Raw genomic sequence first — 23,389 nt, forward strand, 5'->3', positions numbered from 1 at the left:
AGCCATCCTCCCTCTCTCAGCCCTCCCTATTCTCTCATCCCCCCTCTCTCTAAGCCCCCTCCCTTCTCTCCTAGCCCTCCCTTTTCTATCAGCCCCCCTCTCTCGGCCCACCCTATTCTCTCAGCCCCCTCTCTTCTCTCTCAGCCCTCCCTATTCTCTTAGCCCACCTGTCTCTATCAGCCCCCACTCTCTTAAAGAGGAAGTAAACCCCTTCAAACAACTTTGACCTACAGGTAAGCCTAGATTAAGGCTTACCTGTAGGTCCAAGCAATATCTCCTAAACCTATATGGTTTAGGAGATATTTGCCCGAAAATGGGCACCGCTGTCTACGGCGCATGCGCCGTAGACAGCGGCGCGCAGGCGCACTAAATGCAGCGTCGGAGCTGCGAGACGCGACTCCCGTGCGCATGCGCGGGAGTGACGTCATCGCGGCTTCGCCGCTGTCATTGGTCGGAGCTGCGAGACGCCACCAGCAAGATGGACGCGGCGGACTACAGGGATCAGCGGCGACTTCGCTGGCTCCTGTGTCAGGTAAGTGACACATAATGAGCTACTATGCGATGCATAGTAGTCCATTATGCTTTACCTTTGCAGGGAAAAAAAGAGGAAGTAAACCCATCAGGGTTTACTTCCTCTTTAACCCCCCTCTCTCAGCCCTCCCTTCTACCTCACTCTCAGCCCACCCGTCACTCTCAGCCCACCCGTCACTCTCAGCCCACCCATCACTCTCAGCCCCCCTCTCTTAGCCCTCCCTCCATTCTTAGCCAGCCATCCCTCTCTCAGCCCCCACTCTCTCAGCCTCCCTCTCTCTCAGACCTCCCTCCTACCCCCTCTTTTTCAGCCCCCTCTCAGTCCCCCTCTCTCTTAGCCCCCCTCTCCCCTTCCCCCAATTAGCTGGTCTTGCCTAGGGCACAAAATAGGCTAGCACTGGCCCTGGTCAGGTAGGCAAGTGTATGTGTCAGGTAGGTCAGTGTATGTGTCAAGTCACATGTGTTACAGGGGCAAAGGGGGTGGAGTCAGGGGCGGAGCCAAAGTGGGGGCGACAAAATGAGGTTTCGCCTAGGGTGTCAAAAATCCTTGCACCAGCCCTGCCTGGAACGTTCTCTTTCTCGTTGACAGTACTGGAAAAAGCGTGGATTCGTCAATGTCCTTCTCAACTCAGTAACAGGGCACTTCTCAGGATGCCAGCCTGTTGGTCCTCCTCTGAAGATTCCTCCCCCGGTCACTGGCACGAGCTGCAGTGCCCCTCCAAGCCGAGAGCACACCCGGACACCTTGAATCCTCCCTCAGTTACTGTGTCTCGGACCAGCCGGTTCCGAGACTCGGGAACAGACGGATCCTCACCCCAGACCAGACGGGTCTATTGGGGTTTCCCAACTGAAGCATGTTGCAGAGCATCGAACGCTGCCGTGACTGGGACCCCTTGCGGGGCTACCCCGGGCCAGAATCAGGAACAGACCGCTAGGGCCTCACAACGAACAACCCATAACACGTGACCTCAACATCTTAAGTACCCCTCCCCAGACTCCTCAGCGGGGCCCGGCACACCCACTGATTGGCTCCGAGGAGCTGATACCCAAAACGTCCAACTAGGCCTGGTTCTGGCCTGTCATGTGCACCTCACTGTGCACATGACCAGGCAGAACTCTAACACAGCCCAGCCAAACTGATGTCAAAGTTAACCTACATAATTAACCCTCAGAACCCCATTACCTTTCTGAGGCAAAAAAATAAAAAATTTACACATGAATGACACTTTGTCCAAAGTGTCATTGCTACAATTAGATTTTCTTAATAGTGGATGGCAGGAGCTTTAGTGTTGGACAAAACTGCCTTGTAAACCTTTTTACCCTAGAGCAGTGATGGTGAACCTTGGCACCCCAGATGTTTTGGAACTACATTTCCCATGATGCTCAACTACACTGCAGAGTGCATGAGCATCATGGGAAATGTAGTTCCAAAACATCTGGGGTGCCAAGGTTCGCCATCACTGCCCTAGAGGGAACCCTCCAAAAAAATGTAGGTCTCAGAAAAACACTGCTAAAACCAATTCATCTGTGGTCACTGGGAAGAGTACCCCTTACATTGGTAATTGCTTGGAAGAAGGACCCCCCCCACATCGATGGTTGGTCAGTGGAAAGTAGGCCCCTTATATTGATGGTCACTGGGAAGAAAGCCCCTTCATTGGTGGTCAGTGGGAATAGGGACCAATACATTAATGGTCACTGGAAATATTGCCTTTTTACAATAGTGGTGTTAGGGAAATTGCATATTTCATATGTTGGCCTCACAAATATCTAAAAAAGCCTCTAATATCCTGGTTATTCTGGTTACCTTAAACGACTCATACTATAGGAATGTGAACTACCTATATGGACAAGCCAGCCCCCTCTCCTTCAAGAATGTGCCATTTTTCTTAGAAGGTCATACTGAGGGTGGGCATTTCCTTACATTCAAGATCTATATTACCACAGCCAAAACTGGTAAGACTTTAGTCTTGTATCCTGCAGCATGCATGCGTGTGATCTGATTACCTGGCCACGCCTTTATGGGAGGACTCCGTGGCGAAACAGCATCTTTAGTTAAGTATTTTTGTCACATTTTCTTTATCTATATCTATATCTGTCATTATCTTTAATAAATGTTATACTTATAAGTATTTGTGTGATCTCTCTTTGCACATATCGAGTAAAAAAATGTAAACTATCACGTGATCGTGATACATCAGGTGGCCAGTGGGAAGAAGGACCCTTAAAATGATGGTCCGTGGGAAGAACGCTTCTTAGGTTGGTGATCAGTGGGAAGAATGTTCCTTACATTGATGATCAGTGAGAAGAATGCTCCTTACATTGGTGATCAGTGGGAAGAATGTTCCTTTACATTGGTGATCAGTGAGAAGAATGTTCCTTACATTGGTGATCAGTGAGAAGAATGTTCCTTACATTGGTGATCAGTGGGAAGAATGCTCCTTACATTGGTGATCAGTGGGAAGAATGCTCCTTACATTGGTGATCAGTGAGAAGAATGTTCCTTACATTGGTGATCAGTGAGAAGAATGTTCCTTACATTGGTGATCAGTGAGAAGAATGCTCCTTACATTGGTGATCAGTGGGAAGAATGCTCCTTACATTGATGGTCAGTGGGAAGAATGTGTACCCCTTACATTGATGGTCAGAATGCTACCCTTACATATAGCTAAAAAGATCTTCCAAGTGATGCTGGAACTATAAAAGCACCATCAAATAGGAGGTCAATTGGCTACAGCTCAAGGAACCCCTAGAAACCCTGGTTGAGAATGGCTGGGCAGACTCACAAGACTTCCCAGGATGTTCTTGCAGAAACATCCAAATACAAATAGCATAAGTGTTTGGCTCGTCTGCCATATTACATATTACTGAGTCAATATTCACTGTTTCAATTAACTAGCAGTGACTTCAGTATCACATGAGGGGTTTCCTCCAATAATTATTATGCAGAGCAGCTACTGTATGTAACCGAGCTATGCAAAGATGGCTTCCTGCCCACCATGCCTGTCACTGGACCTGTGTCCTATCATATATGGTCCCCCATCGGATAGTGTCCGCTGTGTACTGCGCATGCGCAGTACACAGCACACACAGATTCAGAAAATAGCCGAGGATGAACAGCGCCTGCGCCGTGAGTCCAGGTTCTATCCTCACCATTCAAGTGGACATAGAGTAGGAATATAAAAGAGCCGAGCGCAGCGAGGCCGAGCCCGAAGCGTGGCGAGCCTGAAGCGCGGCGAGCGAAGTTCGCCCGCGAGGGGTCCTCTAGTTTTCCCAACCCTATGTCCGCTTGGATGGTGGGGCTACCACCTCCACTCACGGCGCAGGCGGCGTTCATCCTCGGAGATTTTCCAAAGCTGCTTCTGCCCCGTACTGCACATGCGCAGTATGGGCAGACACTATATGATGGCAGGACACTATCTGCCAGAACACCTGCACCATGGTCTGTGAAGATAGCACTTACCTGGTAGACAGAATTATCCGGAGACCTGTGCTTCTGTGGAAGAGAAGAGAGATAGTTACACACAAATGTAGCATGTTATCCTAAAGGTTTGCAAAATATTCAAATCTTACTCTGAACTACATGCCTATACAGTAATCAAAGCCAGTCACATAGGCAAATGCCTAAGCAGCTGGTCATGTGACCTCTGCTGAACATGAGAATAAGACAAACTGATCTCTGATCCTCCCTTTCGGCGGGGATCTTGCATTCAAACACCCAGAGAGCTTGTTGGGAAGTTGCAAAGCTATAGTTTCTACATCAAAGCTTGGCATTTTATGGCTTATATTATTATTATACTGGATTTATATAGTGCCAACAGTTTACACAGCGCTTTGCAATATAAAAAGGAGTCAATACAGTTATAATGCAATAACATATAAGATGATTAAGAGGACCCTGCTCAGAAGAGTTTACAATCTAATGGGGTGGGGCAGGTGGTACAAAAGGTTGTAACTGTGGGGAATGAGCTGATGGAAGTGGTAGGAGATTAGTTGGAGATGTGATAGGCTTCCCTGAAGAGATGAGTTTTCAGGGATCACCAGAAGGTAGCAAGAGTAGGGGGTAGCCGGACAGGTTGAGGTAGCGAGTTCCAGAGAATGGGAGAGGCTCTGGAGAAATCCTGGAGATGAGTTGTGAATGGCTTTGTATGTTGTGGTTAGTATTTTGAATTTAATTCGCTGGGTGATTGGGAGCCAGTGTAAGGATTGGAGGAGAGGGTTGGCAGACACTGAGCGGTTGGTAAGGTGGATAAGTCTGGCAGCAGCATTCATGATAGACTGAAGAGGGGATATTCTATGGAGAGGCAGGCCAATGAGAAGGGAGTTGCAATAGTCAAGGTGAGAAATAACAAGGGAGTGAATGAGGAGCTTTGTGGTTTCATTTGTTAAAAAGGGGTTTCAGAGATGTTATGGAGGTGAATTCTACAAACTTTTGACAACGATTGGACTTGAGGTTGAAATTACAAGTCAGAGTCTAGGATTACACCGAGTACCCTGGCGTGAGGGGAGGGACTGACGGTTGCATTGCTGATTTTAATAGAAAAGTCATGGAGGGGGGCAGGGGTGGTGGGGGGGGGGGAATATTAATAGCTCAGTTTTAGAGAGATTTCTTTTAAAGAAATGGTGCGACATCCGGAAGTGCGACATCCATGCTGATATGTCAGTAAGTAAGTTATTAATGCGAGAGAAGATTGAAGGAGTGAGGAGTAGGCAGATAAATCTGGGTGTCATTGGTGTATAAGTTGTATTGGAAGCCATGGGCGGTTATCAAGTGACCAAGGGAGGAGGTGTAGATAGAGAAGAGAAGGGGTCCAAGAACAGATCCTCGGGGGACCCCAACAGAAACGGGCAATGGAGAGGAGGATACAGAGTTGTAGGTGACACTGAAGGAGCGCTGTGATAGGTAGAGAACCAGGATAGAGAAGAATCTCGGAGGTCAAGGGAATGTAGTTTATTGAGAAGGGGCGGGAGGTCAACAGTATCAAAGGCCGCAGAGAGGTCAAGTAGTAGGAGTATGGAGTATTGGCTGTTGGTTTTAGCAGTTAGTAAAGTTAGTGAGTTTTAGTAAAGCAGAGTGTTGAATGTGCTGTTAGGCCAGGTATGTTGGGTGGGGAAGATGGACGCACAGTGGAGGTGTCCTCACTAATTGCATCAATCTTGTCTTTGAAGTGACTGATAAATTCTTGGGCAGTGAGTAAGTCAATGGGTAGAGGGGGTGGGGGACGAAGCAGAGAGTTAAAGGTTGAAAAGACCCAATGTGGACTGGATGACAAAGTATTAATAAGAGACACAAAGTAGGCTTGTTTGGCAGCATGGAGGCAGGAATTGCATTTTAGAAGGGCAGATTTATATTGGGTGAAGTCTTGCAGACATTTGGTTTTACGCCACAGTCGTTCGAGAGCACGGCAATGTCTCTTGAGATTTCTGGTGTTGTCAGTTTGCCATGGTTGTAATGGTCGGGTCCTGATTCTGCATGTGGTGAGAGGAGCAAGCGCATCTAGTGATGATGAGAGTGAACTGTTGTAGACAGAGGTGGACAGGACAGGGGAGAGAATATGTCATATAGGTGGTCAGTAGCAGAATAAACACATTTAAAAAAAATACAAAAAACTGGAAAAAAAAAACAACATTTTTCTTAGTACTGTTATAAAATGTTGCAAAAAAGCAATTAATTTCCTTCACTAATGAGCGCTGATGAGGATGCCCTGATGGCCACTGATGAGGATGCCCTGATGGCCACTGATGAGGCGGCACTGATGGCAACTAATGAGGCGGCACTGATGGCCACTGAGGAGGCGGCACTGATGGCCACTGATGAGGCGGCACTGATGGCCACTGATGAGGCGGCACTGATGGCCACTGATGAGGCGGCACTGATGGCCACTGATGAGGTGGCACTGCTGCTGGCCCACTGATGAGGCAGCGCTGATGGCCGCTGATGAGGATGCACTGCTGGCCACTGATGAGGCGGCACTGATGGCCACTGATAAGGCGGCACTAATGGCCACTGATGCGGATGCACTGCTGGCTACTGATGGCCGCTGATGAGGCAGCACTGATGGCCGCTGATGAGGTGGCATTGATGGCCGCTGATGAGAGGGCACTGATGGCCGCTGATGAGGCGCCACTGATGAGGCGCCACTGATGTGGATGCACTGATGACCACTGATGAGGCGGCACTGATCGCCACTGATGAGGTGGCGCTGATGGCCACTGAGGATGCACTGATGACCACTGATGAGGATGCACTGATGTGGTAGCACTAATGAGGCGGCACTGATGGCCACTGATGAGGCGGCACTGATGGCCACTGATGAGGCGGCACTGATGGCCACTGATGAGGCGGCACTGATGGCCACTGATGAGGTGGCGCTGATGGCCACTGATGAAGCAGCACTGATGGCGACTGAGGATGCACTGATGACCACTGATGAGGATGCACTGATGTGGTGGCACTAATGAGGCGGCACTGATGGCCACTGATGCGGATGCACTGCTGGCCACTGATGGCCGCTGATGAGGCAGCACTGATGGCCGCTGATGAGGTGGCACTGACGACCGCTGATGAGGTGGCATTGATGGCCGCTGATGAGAGGGCACTGATGGCCGCTGATGAGGCGCCACTGATATGGATGCACTGATGACCACTGATGAGGCGGCACTGATCGCCACTGATGAGGTGGCGCTGATGGCCACTGAGGATGCACTGATGACCACTGATGAGGATGCACTGATGACCACTGATGAGGATGCACTGATGTGGTAGCACTAATGAGGCGGCACTGATGGCCACTGATGAGGCAGCACTGATGGCCACTGATGAGGCGGCACTGATGGCCACTGATGAGGTGGTGCTGATGGCCACTGATGAAGCAGCACTGATGGCGACTGAGGATGCACTGATGACCACTGATGAGGATGCACTGATGTGGTGGCACTAATGAGGCGGCACTGATGGCCACTGATGAGGCGGCACTGATGGCCACTGATGAGGCGGCACTGATGGCCACTGATTAGGCGGCACTGATGGCCACTGATGAGGCGGCACTGATGGGCACTGATGAGGAATAGGACCCGGACTGGTGAGCTGACCCTTCTTTTACATCCAAAACCATTTTAAATTTTGACTTTAGATGGACAGTAAGTAAACTTGCATTCTGATTTTTATTTTATTATTTTTTGCTGTTTCTAGTTGATCTGTAAACAGCATCAGAAGAAGGTATAAAATTCCACGGCGGCACATTTGTATTTCGGACGTGTCGCAGGCCCCCGGGCTGCCGGGAATAATGTGCGGAATAGCTGCCGATTCTCGGCGCATTTTCTGCACAACACAAAGAGGTGCCTAAGTTGCTCTTCAAAGCGCTCAGAAGCTTTTTTTGTTGTTTGTTTTCCCTCTGTGGCTGCGGCCGTGTGATGTTTCCGTAGCCTGAACGCCGGGCTGTACCTCCGGCTCCCGTAGGCAGAGGTGGGAGCGACAGACATCACAAGAGCAGAGCCGGTGCATGGCGGAAGCTGATAGCAATCTCCCCTGGGGGTTCCCGCTGCTCCCTCGCCGTCCTACTGACTATCTTTTCATCTGGATGCAGCAAATGGCGGCCAATTAAACTCATCTCTCCGGTCGTATGTACAAGCTCGGCACAATAGCACAATTTCCGGCTGCTTTTGACCGCTGCTGACCTGCCTGTGCTTGCCATTCTGATGTGTCTAGGATTTGTCACCGTGCCAAGTAAACAGACCGCGCTGGTGCTTTTTGGTGCTGAGATCTTGGAGCAAATAGTTCAAGTAACTCCTTTAAGAGATAAAGTGAATACGAGTTTTCTTCAATATTTTTTTTTATTTACTTATTATGTTCAAAGGATACATTTTTTTTTTTTTTTTTTTTTGTATTTTTCTTTTTTTTTTTATTGTGCTTATTTACAGTCCTCTAAATATGAGATCTTGCACTTTACAATAGATTTTTTTTTATTGCTTTTTGACTTCAAGTGCAAAGCTGGCCATATATACGTAGGCAAACTCCTACTGCATTAGTGTTGCCACCTGTCCGGGATTCACCTGGACAGTTCGGGTTTGGAATCATGTGTCTGAGACCCGGACACATTATTCAGACCGGACTTTGGCTTCCCAGCAGGTTTGCTGGCTGCAGTTGGCTAAGCTGAAAGTGTCTGTAATACCGCGTACACACGACCGGATTTTTTCGACGGACTTGGTCCGGCGGACAATCCGAGGGACTTTGCAGCTGAGCTCTGCCGGACTTTCAAATGAACGGACTTGGCCATATGCGATCACTCCAAAAGTCAGACGGATTCGAAAGTGATGACGTAGAATAAGGAAGTTCATAGCCAGTAGCCAGTAGCTGCCCTGGCGTTGGTTTTAGTCCGTCGGACTAGCACATAGAAGACCGGATTTTTCGACCAGACTTGAGATTTGAAGCAAGTTTTATTTCTAGGTCTGCCGGACTTTTGGGAAGAGAAAGTTCGCTGGAGCCCACACACGATCGAATTGTGCGACGTATTCCAGTCCGCCGAATCAAGTCAGTCGAAAAGTCCGGTCGTGTGTACGCGGTATAACATTCTCTTTCACACTGCCCAAAGCCGGTGTCTTGTCTAATAACGTCCTCCATCGGATAGTGTCCGCTGTGTACTGCGCATGCGCAGTACACAGTAACACAGATTCCGAAAATTGCCGAGGATGAACGGCGCCTGCGCCGTGAGTCCAGGTTCTATCCCCACCATCCAAGTGGACATAGAGTAAGAATATAAAAGAAGGCCGAGCCCGAAGCGTGGCGAGCGAAGCTCGCCCGTGAGGGGCCCTTTAATACTCACAACCCTATGTCCGCTTGGATGGTGGGGCTACCACCTCCACTCACGGTGCAGACGCCGTTCAGCTTCGGAAATTTTCCGAAGCTTCGTCTGCTCCGTACTGCGCATGCGCAGTACGGGGCGGACGCTATATGATGGCCGGACACTATATGGCAGAACACCGGCACTAACAGTTTCCCCCCCACACACACACACACACACACACACACACACACACACACACTGACGGGAGAGGACAGAGGGCTCGATCTGCTCCTCTTTGTCTTACCCCTACCCCTCTGTGTCTCCAATTCCCTGTGCTGTGCCTCAGAAAAGGAACGTGGGGGACGAAAATTTGGAAGTCCAGCAGCCTCAGATACATCTGTGTGGGAGGTGCTGACTGCCAAGGGGTGAGTGAGCTCACCATCCATCTCTGTCTGTGCTTGAAGTTTCCCCCCTTCTCTCTCCTGCCTCTGAGTGAGTACACTAAGGCAATTCAGGGTTCTCAGAGCACCCCTTACACCACAGTTCCCCTTTATATTAGAGTGATCAGTGTTCCCCCCCTTAAATCAGGGTTACCAGAGCATCCCTTATGTCAGAGTCCCCAGAGTCCTCCCTTACATCAGATTCTGCAGAGTCCCCCCTTACAGTGAAAGGGAGCTCTGCGAGTTCAGATGTAAAAGGGGAACTCTGTGAAAGTCAAAAGATTAGAAATTCTATTTAATTGCAAAATATATGTATAGTTTATACTATAAAAAAAAGTGCCGCTGCTAAAGTGTTCGGGTTTGATTTGAAGAAAAGGTGGCACCCCTACACTGCAGGCTTACAGTATGTATCCGTGTGGCATAACCCGTGAATGTGAGAATGCCCTTATTGGCTACAGTCGCTGTACAGCTGACTTATTTTTTTCCTACCTCCTAATGCCTTGTACACACGGTCAGAGATTCCTATGGAAAAAGTCCGATCGGATTATGTTGTCGGAAAATCCGATCGTGTGTGGGCTCTATCAGACTTTTTCCGTCGGAATCTCCGACGGAAAAAGTTTGAGAGCTGGATCTAAAAAGTTTCCGACAACAAAATCCGATCTCACTTTTTCCGATCGTGTGTAGAGAATTCTGACGCACAAAGTGCCACGCATGCTCAGAAAAAAATTGGAGACAAAAGCTATTGTCTACTGGCCTCTAAGTAGTCCCGTTGTACGTGTTCTACGTCACCTCGTTCCGAACGATCAGATTTTCCGACAACTTTGTGCGACCGTGTGTCTGCAAGACAAGTTTCGGCCAAAATCCTAAGGATTTTGTGGTCGGAATGTCCGAGCATGTGTATGGGGCATAAGAGCCGGTTCACACAGTGGCGACTTGTCAGGCGACTTGTCATTCCGACAACAAAATCTGTCGGATGTTTTCCGACGGATTTTGGCCCAAACTTCTCTTGCATACACACGGTCACACAAAGTTGTCGGAAAATCTGATCGTTCAGAACGAGGTGACGTAGAACACGTATGACGGGACTATAAACGGGCCAGTAGCCAATAGATTTTGTCTCGTAATTTATTCTGAGCATGCGTGGCACTATGTCCGTCAGAATTGTCTACACACAATCGGAATTTAGATGATCGGATTTTGTTGTTGGAAAATTTTAGATCCAGCTCTCAAACTTTGTGTGTCGGAAATTCCGACGGAAAAAGTCAGATGGAGCCCATACACGATCGGATTTTCCGACAACGAGATCCGATCGCACATTTTTCCGTCGGAGAGCGTGTACTGGGCATTAGATTTAGGTTTAAGAATTAGTTTGATGTCCGCAGAAGGTTGTGTTCAGGTTATAGCTAGACATGTGCAGAACCAAAAAATGTGTTTAGATTTTTTGTTTACATAAATTTAAATATGTTTAATTTGTTCACGGAATTTGTTTCCTTTATTCCAATATGAATAGATTCAAATTGTTTGTATTCTAAATCAAATGTATTCTATTCTAAATTCGAGTTTTGGAAGATGGTTATATTCTATTTCATTCTTTTTTTTATTTTCTATTCTGTTTGAATTTATACATTTGAAATTCAGAAAATTGTTATATTCTTTCTATTCTAATCTTTTCTATTGTTTAATCTATTTATTTTTATTATTATTTTCTATTCTATCCCTTTTTTTCTATTCTTTTATTTTGTATTCTGTTCTGTTTTACTCTATTAATATTCTTTTCTATTATATTCCTTTATTTTCTATTCTATTTTATTCTCTTCGGATATTCGAATTAGATATAAAAACTATTCGAATTCAAATTTCATCCAAATTTTTGATTCGTTATTTTGAATTTGTTTAATGTCGTTACTATTGTAACTCGGAAATTCAGATACATCTGAATAATGAAAAATGTGTCTGAATTTCAATTGGGAACGACACAAACTGCACATTTTTTTTATTAGAATTTTATAATTATATATAATATATAAATATAATTTTATAATTTTGTGTTGACTAGAGTAAGGGAGCGTTATAACCCCTGTTAGTATTTATTTATTTATTTTTTTAAGCCATTAGTTTCTTATTGGAGAGATTCCCCTCACTTCCTGTCCTATAGCCAAAATTGGAAGTAAGAAAAAATCCCTCCAAACCAAGAGAAATCCCTAGTTGTCACCAGAACTAGTGTCCTAATTAGAAGATGTCCCCTTTTATATTTTGGGGTTAACCCAAAATTTAGGATTTTTTAACATGCATTTTGGTTATAACAGTTAGGCTACGTTTCCACTTTTGCGATCCCCAAAGTCGTGCGATTTGGAGTGCCACTTTGAGTGCAGCATTGATCCAACTTTACAGTCTCTGGATCAAAGTTTCATCAAAAGTCGCATTAAAATAGTGCAGGAACCTTTTCAAAGTCGCTACAACTTTAAGTGGCATAGATTGGAACGGGTGCCACTGAACTCAATGGGCTGTGACTTGTCATGCGGCTTTGTGTCCAAAGTCACACGACAAGTCGCACTAGTGGAAACGGAGCCTAAGTGGGGCAAATCTCCCTAACAGGGACACAGATAACAATAAAAACCTGACAGGGGTTCTAATCCCTCTTAACTCTATCCAAAACTAAACAGAAAAAGTTTTGCCTTTAGTTACACTTTAAGGGTTTAATTTTTAGTTTTAGATTTAGGGTTAAATATCATGGTTTAGAGTTTTATGTTTTAGGGGCTCATTTTAAGTTAAACTTTTCATTATAAAAGTTTGGGGCTGTCATTGTTGACCTCCTTCTGAAAATGCCAATCGCCTGGCTATCATGCTTATCTACTAGCTTCGGTGCCTTATTGACAGATATTATTTATGCAGCTCAAAAAAGTAAAAAAAAGTTATAGATCCTTCTTTGTATACACAGTAATTGACTCACAAAGGCATGACAACGAGACAGTATTTTCAGAAGGAAAGGTTAGCAGCGGTAGGATCCATGTTTCTCTTGTAGGCAGGTGCAGTCTACTTTCTCCACTGCAGGTGGCGCTCATTAACGGCGGCAGTACAGGGGAGAGGAATTCAGGAGGAATTGGAACCCTCTATGGTTACCTGGGTTCACCGAGGAAGCTATCTGGTTGCATGCGGCAACCCAATGTGACTCTAGTGGCCATCTTGGGTCAGATAGAGCCTAATAAAGGCTTGGAGCACATTTTGCGAGTGGACAGGTTAGGGACAGAGCCCCCATTTTCCAGGGAAAGTATTAGAGGTAGGGAGAGGTTCCTGATAAGTAGGGACAGGTTAGGGCTAATCCTTTCTTCTGAAAGCCTTCTGATTGGTCAAAGACTGGTCAGGTCGCACTCCACCCTCTGGGACAGACGCTGTTGGGACGCTGAAGTATCGCTCTATCCTCTTTGGCCAGACATACTGTGAGTGCCCCTGTTGGGGTCTTCCCAATCCTCTTTAATACAAGTTCTGTTATTTGTTACATGCTGCACCCACCCACACTCTTAGCCCTTGTACACACGGTCGGACATTCCGACGGAAAATGTCCGATCGGACCGTGTTGTCGGATAATCCGACCGTGTGTGGGCTTCATCTAACTTTTTCCATCGGAATGTCCGACCAACAAAGTTTGAGAGCTGGATATAAAAATTCTCCGACAACATGATCCGATCGGACTTTGTCCGATCGTTTGTAGAGAATTCCGATGGACCCAATTTTCCAACTTGTTGGAAATATTTTCCGACCAACTGGGCCAGTCGGACATACTCCGATCATGTGTAGAGAATTCCGATCGGACAAAGTGCCACGCATGCTCAGATCAAATTCCTAGACCAAAGCTATTGGCTACTAGCCTGAACGTAGTCCCGTCGTAACGAAATAACGTCACCACTTTACGGAACGATCGGATTTTCCGACAACTTTGTCCGACGTGTGTATGCAACACCAGTTTCGGACAAAATCCATCAGACAAAATCCGACGGATTTTGTTGTCGGAATGTCTGACCGTGTGTACAAGGGCTTATGAGGTTCATTTTAATGGTTAGATTAAGTGTTAAGATTCAAGCGATGGCTAGGGTTCAGTGTTATGCCCCGTACATACAATAGGATTTTCCGATGGAAAATGTGTGATAGGACCTTGTTGTCGGAAATTCCGACCATGTGTAGGCTCCATCACACATTTTCCATAGGAATTTCCATCACACAAAATTTGAGATCTGGTTCTCAAATTTTCCGACAACAAAATCCGTTGTCGGAAATTCCGATCGTGTGTACACAATTCCGAAGCACGAAGTGCCGCGCATGCTCGGAATCAAGCAGAAGAGCTACTGAACTTCTGAGCTTCAGAGCTACCGGCTACTGAACTTAACTTTTCTCGGCTCGTCGTACGCGTTGTACGTCACCACGTTCTTGACGTTCGGAATTTCCGACCAACTTTGTGTGACTTTGTTGTCAGAAAATCCTATCGTGTGTATAGGTCATAAGGTTCCAGTTAAGGATGCAGGTAAGGTTAAATGTCAGAGTGATTTTGTTGGGTAGTTTGATTTTTGCTTGCATTCCATGCTAACCCTTTGAGGACCATAAGATTACCGTCATCAATATAAAAATAATTATATTTTTTTCCCTTTAACAATTTATTTGAACAATAACTCAAGGGTTGCGCTCCTTGCTGAAAATAGTCGACGTTTGTAAAAGACCCCGGTCATTTCATGGCGGTGAAAGAACACCACGCTCTGTGATAATACACAACCCCTATGTTCTTGATTTGGCGAACAGTATACACTTTTCACAGTAGGCACGCTGTACACTTCTAAATTGGACGCGGTCAGCAGATCCCATACCCATGGACAGTTCAGGTCAGCACAGTCAGGAGGACTAGTGCTTAGCGATTTCTGCAATATTACACTGTTCTTATTGTAAGCACGCCTGGGAAGATCTAGTTTGGGATTCAAAAAGCAGTCCATTATTGTCCATTTTTATAACATTTTTGGAGGCATTCCTAATGCTTCTGTGAATGTGTCCCCTTTAGTTATAGGTAACATGCTGGCCCAGTAGTTATTTCATTGGGATTCTGGCACCGTGGCATTTATTTGGTGGGCATTCTGTGTGGCACTGCCCCCCTGTTCTACTGATGAATGTTCAGTGTGGTGTCATCTCTTATACTACTGTAGCACTAACCCCCGAAGGAGCTGCTGGCTTTATTTGGGCTTACCGTTACCTCACTTGCTTGCTTCTCTGTCTTGGGGATCCCGAGGTAAATGGCCCAAAGAACGTTGAAACTGACACCGAATCCTCTTTTGGGTTATTTATTTAGAAGAAAACTCTTAACGGAGGGTAGAGGGTTAGGGGTGAGTTCAGGGACTTAGTTTGCAGGGTGAAAGTATCAAGAGAATCCAGAGAACAAAACGGTTTCACAACTGGATTCAACAACCCCTGGACAGACCTCTCTCACTAGGCCTAGCAGCCGGTGGGATGCTCGGTAAAGTCTCTGCCACAGACTTGTAAGATACACTTGAGCGTTACTGAGGGATGAGGATACATTTAAAGAACTGACATACGGTACCAGTTTCTCTCAGCCGATCCGGTGATACCGTATGAGTGTTGATCCAGGTTGCGTCCTTTAACTAAGTCTCCAGGCTCCTTCAGAGAAACCAGCCTTGCGCACGGTCTTCTCCTGAAAGAGTCCTCCCCTGGGGTTCTTCAGTTGCTGGGCCTCTCCATTCTGATGAGACGGCACCGGACCATCGCTGGATCAGTAAGCCCCAAATTTCACTCGGGCCTATCCCTTCAGTTGCGTCGCCTCGAGCCAGCCAGCCCCGAGACACAGGATGCATAGTTCCTCATCCCAGGACAGGGGGCTGGGTCAGGAGGACCACCAGAACCAAATCAGCAGGAACTAATCTCCCGCCAATATGGTGTTGGTACCTTAAATACCACCCCCCCAGAATGCACAGCAGGAAAACACTCCGACAGAGCTGGTTCCGAGAGATAAGTGGCATTCAATGCATCCAGCTAGACTGCGTTTCTACTCTTTCTGGCGGTGACAGCGACACCTACGGTCAAGGAGAACCCAGTGCAACCCAGCTAGACTGGTACTGAAACCAGAAATTTAGAGAAATAATCTGAAGCCCAATTGTGGCTTCAGGCAACTTAACTTTTGAAAAACAATAGGGCCTGCTCTTCAGGAGCCAGCGCTACACTACTAATAGATATTCTGTTGGGCACTGTCTCTTGAAATAGTCATGGAAATTATGTGTGGCACTACTTCCTGTGTTACTGATGGAAATTTTTTGTGGCAATATGTCCTGTACTAGTGATGGGTGTTCTGTATTGCACTGTCCTCTGTATTCGGAATGGACATTTTGGGAGACACTGTACTAGCATGGACAATCAATGTGGCAGTATCTCCTCTACAGATAGTGAACATTTTATGTGACAGTGTTCCTTCTACTGGTGATAGACATTCTGTGAGGCATAGTCTCCTGTAAAAGTGATGGACATTTTGCGAGGTATAGTTTCCTATACAGGTGATGGGCATTCTGTATGGAAAAACTCCTGGACAGTTGATGGACATTCTATGTGGCATTGTCTATTATACAGGGGATGGGCATTCTGTATGGAAAAAAAACTCCTCTACAGATGATGGACATTCTATGTGGCATTGTTTATTAAACTGGTGTGACAGGAGTCACTTTGGGTGGGGGGTTTGCGGAACTCAGCTTACCTTGGAGAGCTCTGGAGACTTCGTGTCCAGCTCCCCTGGCCCCTCTTATGTCTAAATCACCCTTTGTCCATTAGGGGCACATGGTGACTGAGAACCCACTATAATCTGTGCTATTTAGACACACTGTACAGCCACACTGGAATGTTGTATATATTGTGTGTTGTCTCATGCTGTTGTAGACTCTTTTCTGGGATCGTTTGGGGTGTGGTTGTATTCCATTGTTTGTGTCTGTCTGCCTTGGAAGAAATGGATATTATGGGATGTATGTCTATGTGTGTGTGTGTGTGGGGGGGGGGGGGGTGTCCTCCAACAGCTCTCCCTGATGATAAGACTGTTTACTGATGAGAAGTTTCAATACACCTGACCTGTGCATCTATTGTGATTGGACAGTTTACCATGCCCTGAATCCAAGGGTGGGGGGGAGTGTCTCAGAGTTGGATATCTGTGGTAACATGTGCTGGAATAAAGGAGTTTGATGTTGTTGTTCACCCTACACTGAGTTATGGCTGGTGACTGGGTGGGCTAAAGGGTCTTGGATAGTGCTGGTTCTGGACAAAGGAAGCATTTACGGCAGACACAGACCTGTTAACACTGGTGGTGGACATTCTGTGAAGTATAATCTTCTGCACAGGTGATGGGCATTCTATGTGGCAATAGCGCCTCTACAGTTGATGGACATTGTATGTGGACATTTTGAGAGGTATAGTCTCCTGTACAGATGATGGACACTCTGTGAGTCATTGTCTCTTTTACAGGTGATAGACTATCCCTGTGGCAATATGTTCTGTAATTATGATGGACATTCTGTGTGGTATTGTCCCTTGTACTGGTTATGGACAGTCCATGGGGCATAGTCTCCGGTACAAGTGATGGATATTCTGTGTGGCAACATCTCCTCTACAGTTGATGGACGTTCTGTGTGGCAACATCTCCTTTAGGGCCGGTTCACACTGCAGGCGCGGCGAGGCGTCTCCGACTTGCCTCGCCGCGACCTGCGGCGACCTCAGCGGCGACTTGCAGAGGACTTCTGTATAGAAGTCAATGCAAGTCGCCCCCGAAGTCGCCCAGAAGTAGTACAGGAACCTTTTTTCTGAGTCGGAGCGACTCGAGTCGCTCCTCTCAGAACGGTTCCATTGTACAGAACGGGGGCGACTTGCGGGAGCGAGGCGAGGCGAGTCGTGTCGCCGCGCATCGCCCACTGTGTGAACCGGCCCTTACAGTTGATGGACATTTTGTGAGGCATAGTTTCCTGTATAAATGATGGGCATGCTGTGTGGCATTATTTATTGTACTAGTGATGGACATTCTGTGACATATAGTGTCCTATACATGTGATGGGCATTCTGTGTGGCAATATCTCTTATACAGGTGATGGACATTCTGTGAGTCACTGTCTCTTGTACAAGTGATAGACTATCTCTGTGGTAATTTCTTCTATACTGATGATGGGCATTCATTGTGGCATTTTCTTCTGTATTAGTTTCAAAAGTTTTGCGTGACATTATCTTCTGTGCAAGTGATAGACATTCTGTGTGTCATTTTCTTTATGTTGTAATAACATTATGCAACATGTGAATGGAAATGACTAAACATGACAATACATACCCCTCTCCTTCCTCCTACTTCTGCATCTGCTCTGTGGCCGAAAGGATCTCGTGTGTTTTGGTTGGGTTTCTGAAAACAGTAATACAAAATTATGTTAAGTTTTTGTAATATCAGCTTCTACTATATTTGGGAACTCAAGTGACACCACCCAATTTCCAAGCTCTGTCCAAACGTGGTGCTCAAATGATAATGCTCATCCCTGACGAATTCCCCATATTACAAATTAAATAATTGGGGAGTTCAGCTCTGTTTCCTGCTTGGCTTCATTCCTTGCACATGCCCATTCTCTTTCACTCTTGCAGAATGTGGAGCTGTGAGAGAGAGTGGACTGTGCATGCATGGGTAGGGAACAAAGGGTTTGTTTGTGATTTTTCAGGATTGAACATCAAACACGTGGTATGTCCTGCCATCTGCAGCATGGAGTTGGAAGGACAATGTAATGGGCATCTTAAAAAGTAAGTATTCTTTTACAAAACAGAGCACAGCTTGCTAACGTATTGAGGTTACTTTAATTCATAGAAAGGCTTTGGCAAAAGTCAGAGAAAGGTGAACTTTCAATTTAAAAGCGGGACCCACATACAGAGACATGTGGACATGCTGCTTCCGCTTTTGGGCCTGAGATTACAGTATCTAGCAGAGGGACGTCTTCCTGCACTACCTTCTTTTGCAGCTCTGAAATGTGAGCGAATGCTGAGATCCGCAAAGGAAGCCAAAGCCGAAAGAAATTAAAAAGGTGTGTCGCATTAAACCATGTCCTTTAGGAAGACCACCTTTGCCAATGCCCAACAATCGCTGAGGCACCATGGTTCACTTTGCTCAACAGACTTTCTTAAGCTCGTAAAAATCTGTCCTTATTATGGAATGAGCCTTGGTCGTGTCCCCTTCCTCCCCCTTCACCTTCCCCAGTCTTATGTTGGCTATAATTGTGGGTGAGTATCGTGCCTGGTACTCAGGCAACCTTTTTAAAGACCATGGCCATCCATACTCAGGCTAAATCAAATTTCCAGCAAATTGTAAATAAAAATAAAAAAAATCAAATTTTTGCATTTTCCCCACTTATAGCTATTGGTCCCGTTGCACTGGAGGCGTCTGCATAAGTGCATAAATGGGCCTTTGGTTAAAATAAACTTTAATGCCAATGCATTATTTGGAACACAATGTGGATGTCATGCTTACCCCTAACACAAATGGTGAGGCACTATAGCTAGCTTCTGTGTTCTTCACCTATAGCAGCCCCCTTTCCCATAAGGCAAGCAGGTCTACCGGAACTCGGTTACACCCAGGTCTTATACATAATACTATAGTGCCTGACCACCACGCTGGGGCAAGCACGAACTGAGCAAAGCAAACAGGTACTTGTGGTTGGGAGACAGGCAGAGACGTTCAATGACAGTCCAGTTGCAAGGCAGGCAAATTTTAACCACTTGCCGACCAGCTGCCGCTATTTTACTGCGGCAGGTTGGCTCGGCTGGGCAAATCAACTTTACCTTGCTCCACTTTTCCTTTTGGCCACTAGGAGCGCACACCCGCAGCGTGTGCCCTGAGCCGATGCGAGTGCCCACCGGTTGCGATGACCGCTGGGCTCCCACGATTGCTCGGGATCAGTGTGTGTAAATGCACAAATCCCGGCTCTTTCAGGGCAGAGGAGACAGATCGTGTGTTCATACTATTATAAACAACGAGATCTCTCTCCTCCTAGACAATCCCCTCCCCCTACAGTTAGAAACACACATAGGGAACACAGTTAAACCCTAGTGTTAATCTCTTCCCTGCCAGTGACATTTACACAACAATAAGTGCATTTATATAGCACTGGCTTATACACCAGATTTAACTAATAACGCCACAGTACACCGAAATAAGTGGGGCGGAGAGGCGTCCATACCTGGAAGTGGTGAGTGTGCCGCTGTACTGTCTGACGGGTTTCCAAGGGAGACGAGTGATGTGCGGCGTGTGAGGCGGGAGTCAGAGGTGGCCATTGAATTATTATTGAGGATATATCTGGTGGAGTGTGGTGGAGTCAATATTTATATATATACCATCTGATTATATGCTCTGGATTGGATTGCTGAGTTCAGGAACATGCTTTAAGTGCAATTACCAAATTGCACTGATGGAAAGAGTCAGTGTTGTTGGGTGATGATAATGGTCCCTTCTCTCTCTACCTTTCTGGATTGACACGGATGGATTTTTTCTTCTTTTGGAGTTTGAACCACACAAATAATTCATATGAACTTTGTTTCTATTATATTACTGTTTTAGCGCTACACCACAACCTTTAATTATTTTGTATTGTATCCAGCAATATTGTGTGAGCTGCTGTAATTTTATTTTTGTTTGTTTTTTTTGCTTACAGCGCAACAAATTTTATTTTCATTTATATAGCACTGATCGCTGTATAATTGTCAATGGTTTAAAAAATGTATCAGAAATGTCCGATGTGTCCGCCATGATGTCGCAGTCCCGATAAAAATCGCAGATCGCCGCCATTACTAGTAAAAAAAAAAAAATAATAATAAAAATGCCAAAAATCTATATCCTATTTTGTAGACGCTATAACTTTTTCGCAAACCAATCAATGTACGCTTATTGCAACTTTTTTTTACCAAAAATATGTAGAAGAATACATATCGACCTAAACTGAGGAAAAAAATTGTTTTTTTGATAAAAAACGTGGGATATTTCTTATAGCAAAAAGTAAAAGATAAAAAGATATTGTGTTTTTTTCAAAATTGTCGCTCTTCTTTTGTTTATAGCACAAAAATTTAAAACTGCAGAGATGATCAAATGCCACTAAAAGAAAGCTCTATTTGTAAAAAAAAAAAAGACCTCAATTTTGTTTGGGTACAGGGTGGCACGACCACGCAATTGACAGTTAAAGCGACGCAGTGCGGAACCACAAAAAAAGGCCTGGTCATTGAGCAGCCAAAACTTCCGGGGTGTGAAGTGGTTAAAGAATAGTCGATTTCTGATCCGAAGTCATAAACGGGAATCCAAACAGCTGAGCAGGGCAGACAAACGAGAGCTTGAACATGTATACACACGCTATCGCAAGCATGAGACTGCAGGCTTGGCTGGCTTAAATCAGGTTTAGTCTCCACCCAGAGACTAGCCACATTCATCTCCTTGCAGGTGGACAGACAGACAAGGAGAATGCCACAGCCAAAACCAGGATACTGTAATGAAGAGCAGGAGCGCTACAGTGGAAATTGCATTTACTGACTTCTTCTGTACTTACACTGAATGTATTGTCCTCGGTGTCTCCAGGTGGTGTCTTAGACAGCTGCAAAAGATGTAATACTTGAATACATTTTTTTTTTATAAAGGAAACATACTATGTATTCTGTTCTAGAAGATTATATAGTTGATAAACAACAGAAATTTCACAAAATACAGTATGTCTGATTGGTTCACTAACTATGGTAAGGATAGGTATAACTTTGTGCAGCTCATGGTATTGCACAGGCAACCAACATGTAGGGACATCAGCAAAGGGCAATGACAAAACATCAAACTATCCCTCCTGAAGACTACTTTTTCCACTTCAGCTACTCCTCTTTTATGTCTATAGAACTCTTAATGTTCATCTTCAACCAAAAATTTTGATTTTAGTCTTAAATTGAGTGGTGAAGAGTTAAAGACATTAGTTCTATGTCCCCTTGGGAAGATTTCCCCTCACTCCCTGTCCCAGGAACATCCTGTGGTGTAGGATAGAAAGTAAGGGGAAATCTCTGCAAATTATTGGCAAAAAGGCCGGTGCCAGGTAATTTCGCCACTGCAGGTGACGATCATCTGTAGCGGAAGTGTAGGGGAGAGGGAGTCGGAAGGAACTTGGTTCCACTATGGTTTCCTGGGTTCACTGGGGAAGTTTTCCGGTTGGATGTGTCAGGCCCCGGTGTCCCCTTTAACAGACCCACAGCTAACTATAAATACACAAGAGTGGTAGCTAAAACACCAGGTCCCCAAGAGCTTTCAATGTCTGTACTCCCAAGGACAGATGGAGCCTCCTTCCAATCTTTCAAGCAATGTCCTCCAGTGGTACCAAACCGATCTGTGGCAAACAGCTCCCCTCAGTCAGCTTCTTCCAAGCACCTGGTTCTCAGCATTCTTCCCTCAGGTTGCCCACCTGAGGCCTCCTCATGGCAGCTTGTGCCTGAAAGGGCAGCGTGCACCCCATCGGGCTGGACTGGACTCGGAGCTCTGTGTGCTCCCAGAATGAATACACCTACACAAAATTATGGCCACACTGCCTACAGTGTGGCAACTACATTTAACTAATAAAAAACCAAACTCTTAGTGCTCATGCACACGGACGTTTTAAAAAACTGGCTGCAAAGCTAGCTCCGATGCCTGGAAAAATTGTTGTTAAAAACGTGATTTTTACCGCGTTTTGCATTGGCGTTTTTGCGCGTTTTTTAGCGTTAGCGTTAAGTAGCGTTTTTTAAGAAACACATCTCTTGGCTATAGCACTCAGAAAACAAAGAAAATATGTTGCGCGTTTATGCGCGTTTTTGCGCGTTTTCCCGCGATTCGCGTTTTTACAGCTCTAGCTCCACGCCACGGAACGCACTGGTCCTGGGTTTTTTTTACAGCTTAAAAACGCCTATGCCATTTGCAGCTCAAAAACGCCTAGGTGGGCATGAAGCCATAGACTAACATGGACAGCCGTTTTTAAGCTGCAAAAAAAGCTCAAAAAAGTGGCTGTAAAAACGTCCGTGTGCATGAGGCCTTATGCCGTGTACACATGGTCGGACTTGCCGGCAGAAAAAGTCAGACGGAATAATTTCATCGGATATTCCGATCATATTCAGCGGACTTTTTTTTTTTTTTTTTTATTCTGACGGACTTAGAAATAGAACATGTTTTAAATCTTTCCGACGGAATCAATTTCTATCAGGAAAACCGTTCGTCTGTATGCTGTTCCGACGGACAAAAAAACGACGCAAGGGCAGCTATTGGCTACTGGCTCTTGAATTTCCTTTTTCTAGTCCCGTTGCACGTGTTGTACATCACCGTATTCTAAACGATCGGACTTTGGTGTGATCGTGTGTAGGCAAGTCCGTTTCAGCAGAACTCCGTTGGAACAACCATCAGGCCGCGTACACACGGGCGGACTGTTCGCCCAACCTTGTTCGTCAAACAGTTTCATCAAACAGTCCGCTCAAAATTTGCATGAGCGGACTTGCCCACACACGAGCGGACTGTTTGACGAACAAGGTTGGGCAAACAGTTCGCTCAACTTTTGAAATGAACGGACTCGCCCACGTAAGGCGGAGGCAAATCCGCCCATTTCGAGC

General features: G+C 45.8%; 1 protein-coding gene across 2 annotated transcripts in view; it reads right to left on the minus strand.

The window, feature by feature from the left end:
- Positions 1 to 23,389, minus strand: part of CD247 (CD247 molecule) — a 198,480-nt gene that overhangs the window by 31,072 nt on the left and 144,019 nt on the right. For both annotated transcript variants that reach the window (XM_077479748.1, XM_077479746.1), the window contains exons 3-5: positions 21,331 to 21,375; positions 18,093 to 18,161; positions 3,992 to 4,024 (exon numbers count right to left, since the gene is read on the minus strand). In XM_077479748.1, the coding sequence (XP_077335874.1) occupies positions 3,992 to 4,024; positions 18,093 to 18,161; positions 21,331 to 21,375 (147 nt within the window). The remainder of the gene's footprint in view (positions 1 to 3,991; positions 4,025 to 18,092; positions 18,162 to 21,330; positions 21,376 to 23,389) is intronic.

Source organism: Lithobates pipiens, unplaced genomic scaffold (assembly GCF_037356315.1).
Source record: "Lithobates pipiens isolate NorthernLeopardFrog02 unplaced genomic scaffold, aLitPip1_a1.2 Scaffold_16, whole genome shotgun sequence".
Classification (NCBI taxonomy): domain Eukaryota; kingdom Metazoa; phylum Chordata; class Amphibia; order Anura; family Ranidae; genus Lithobates; species Lithobates pipiens.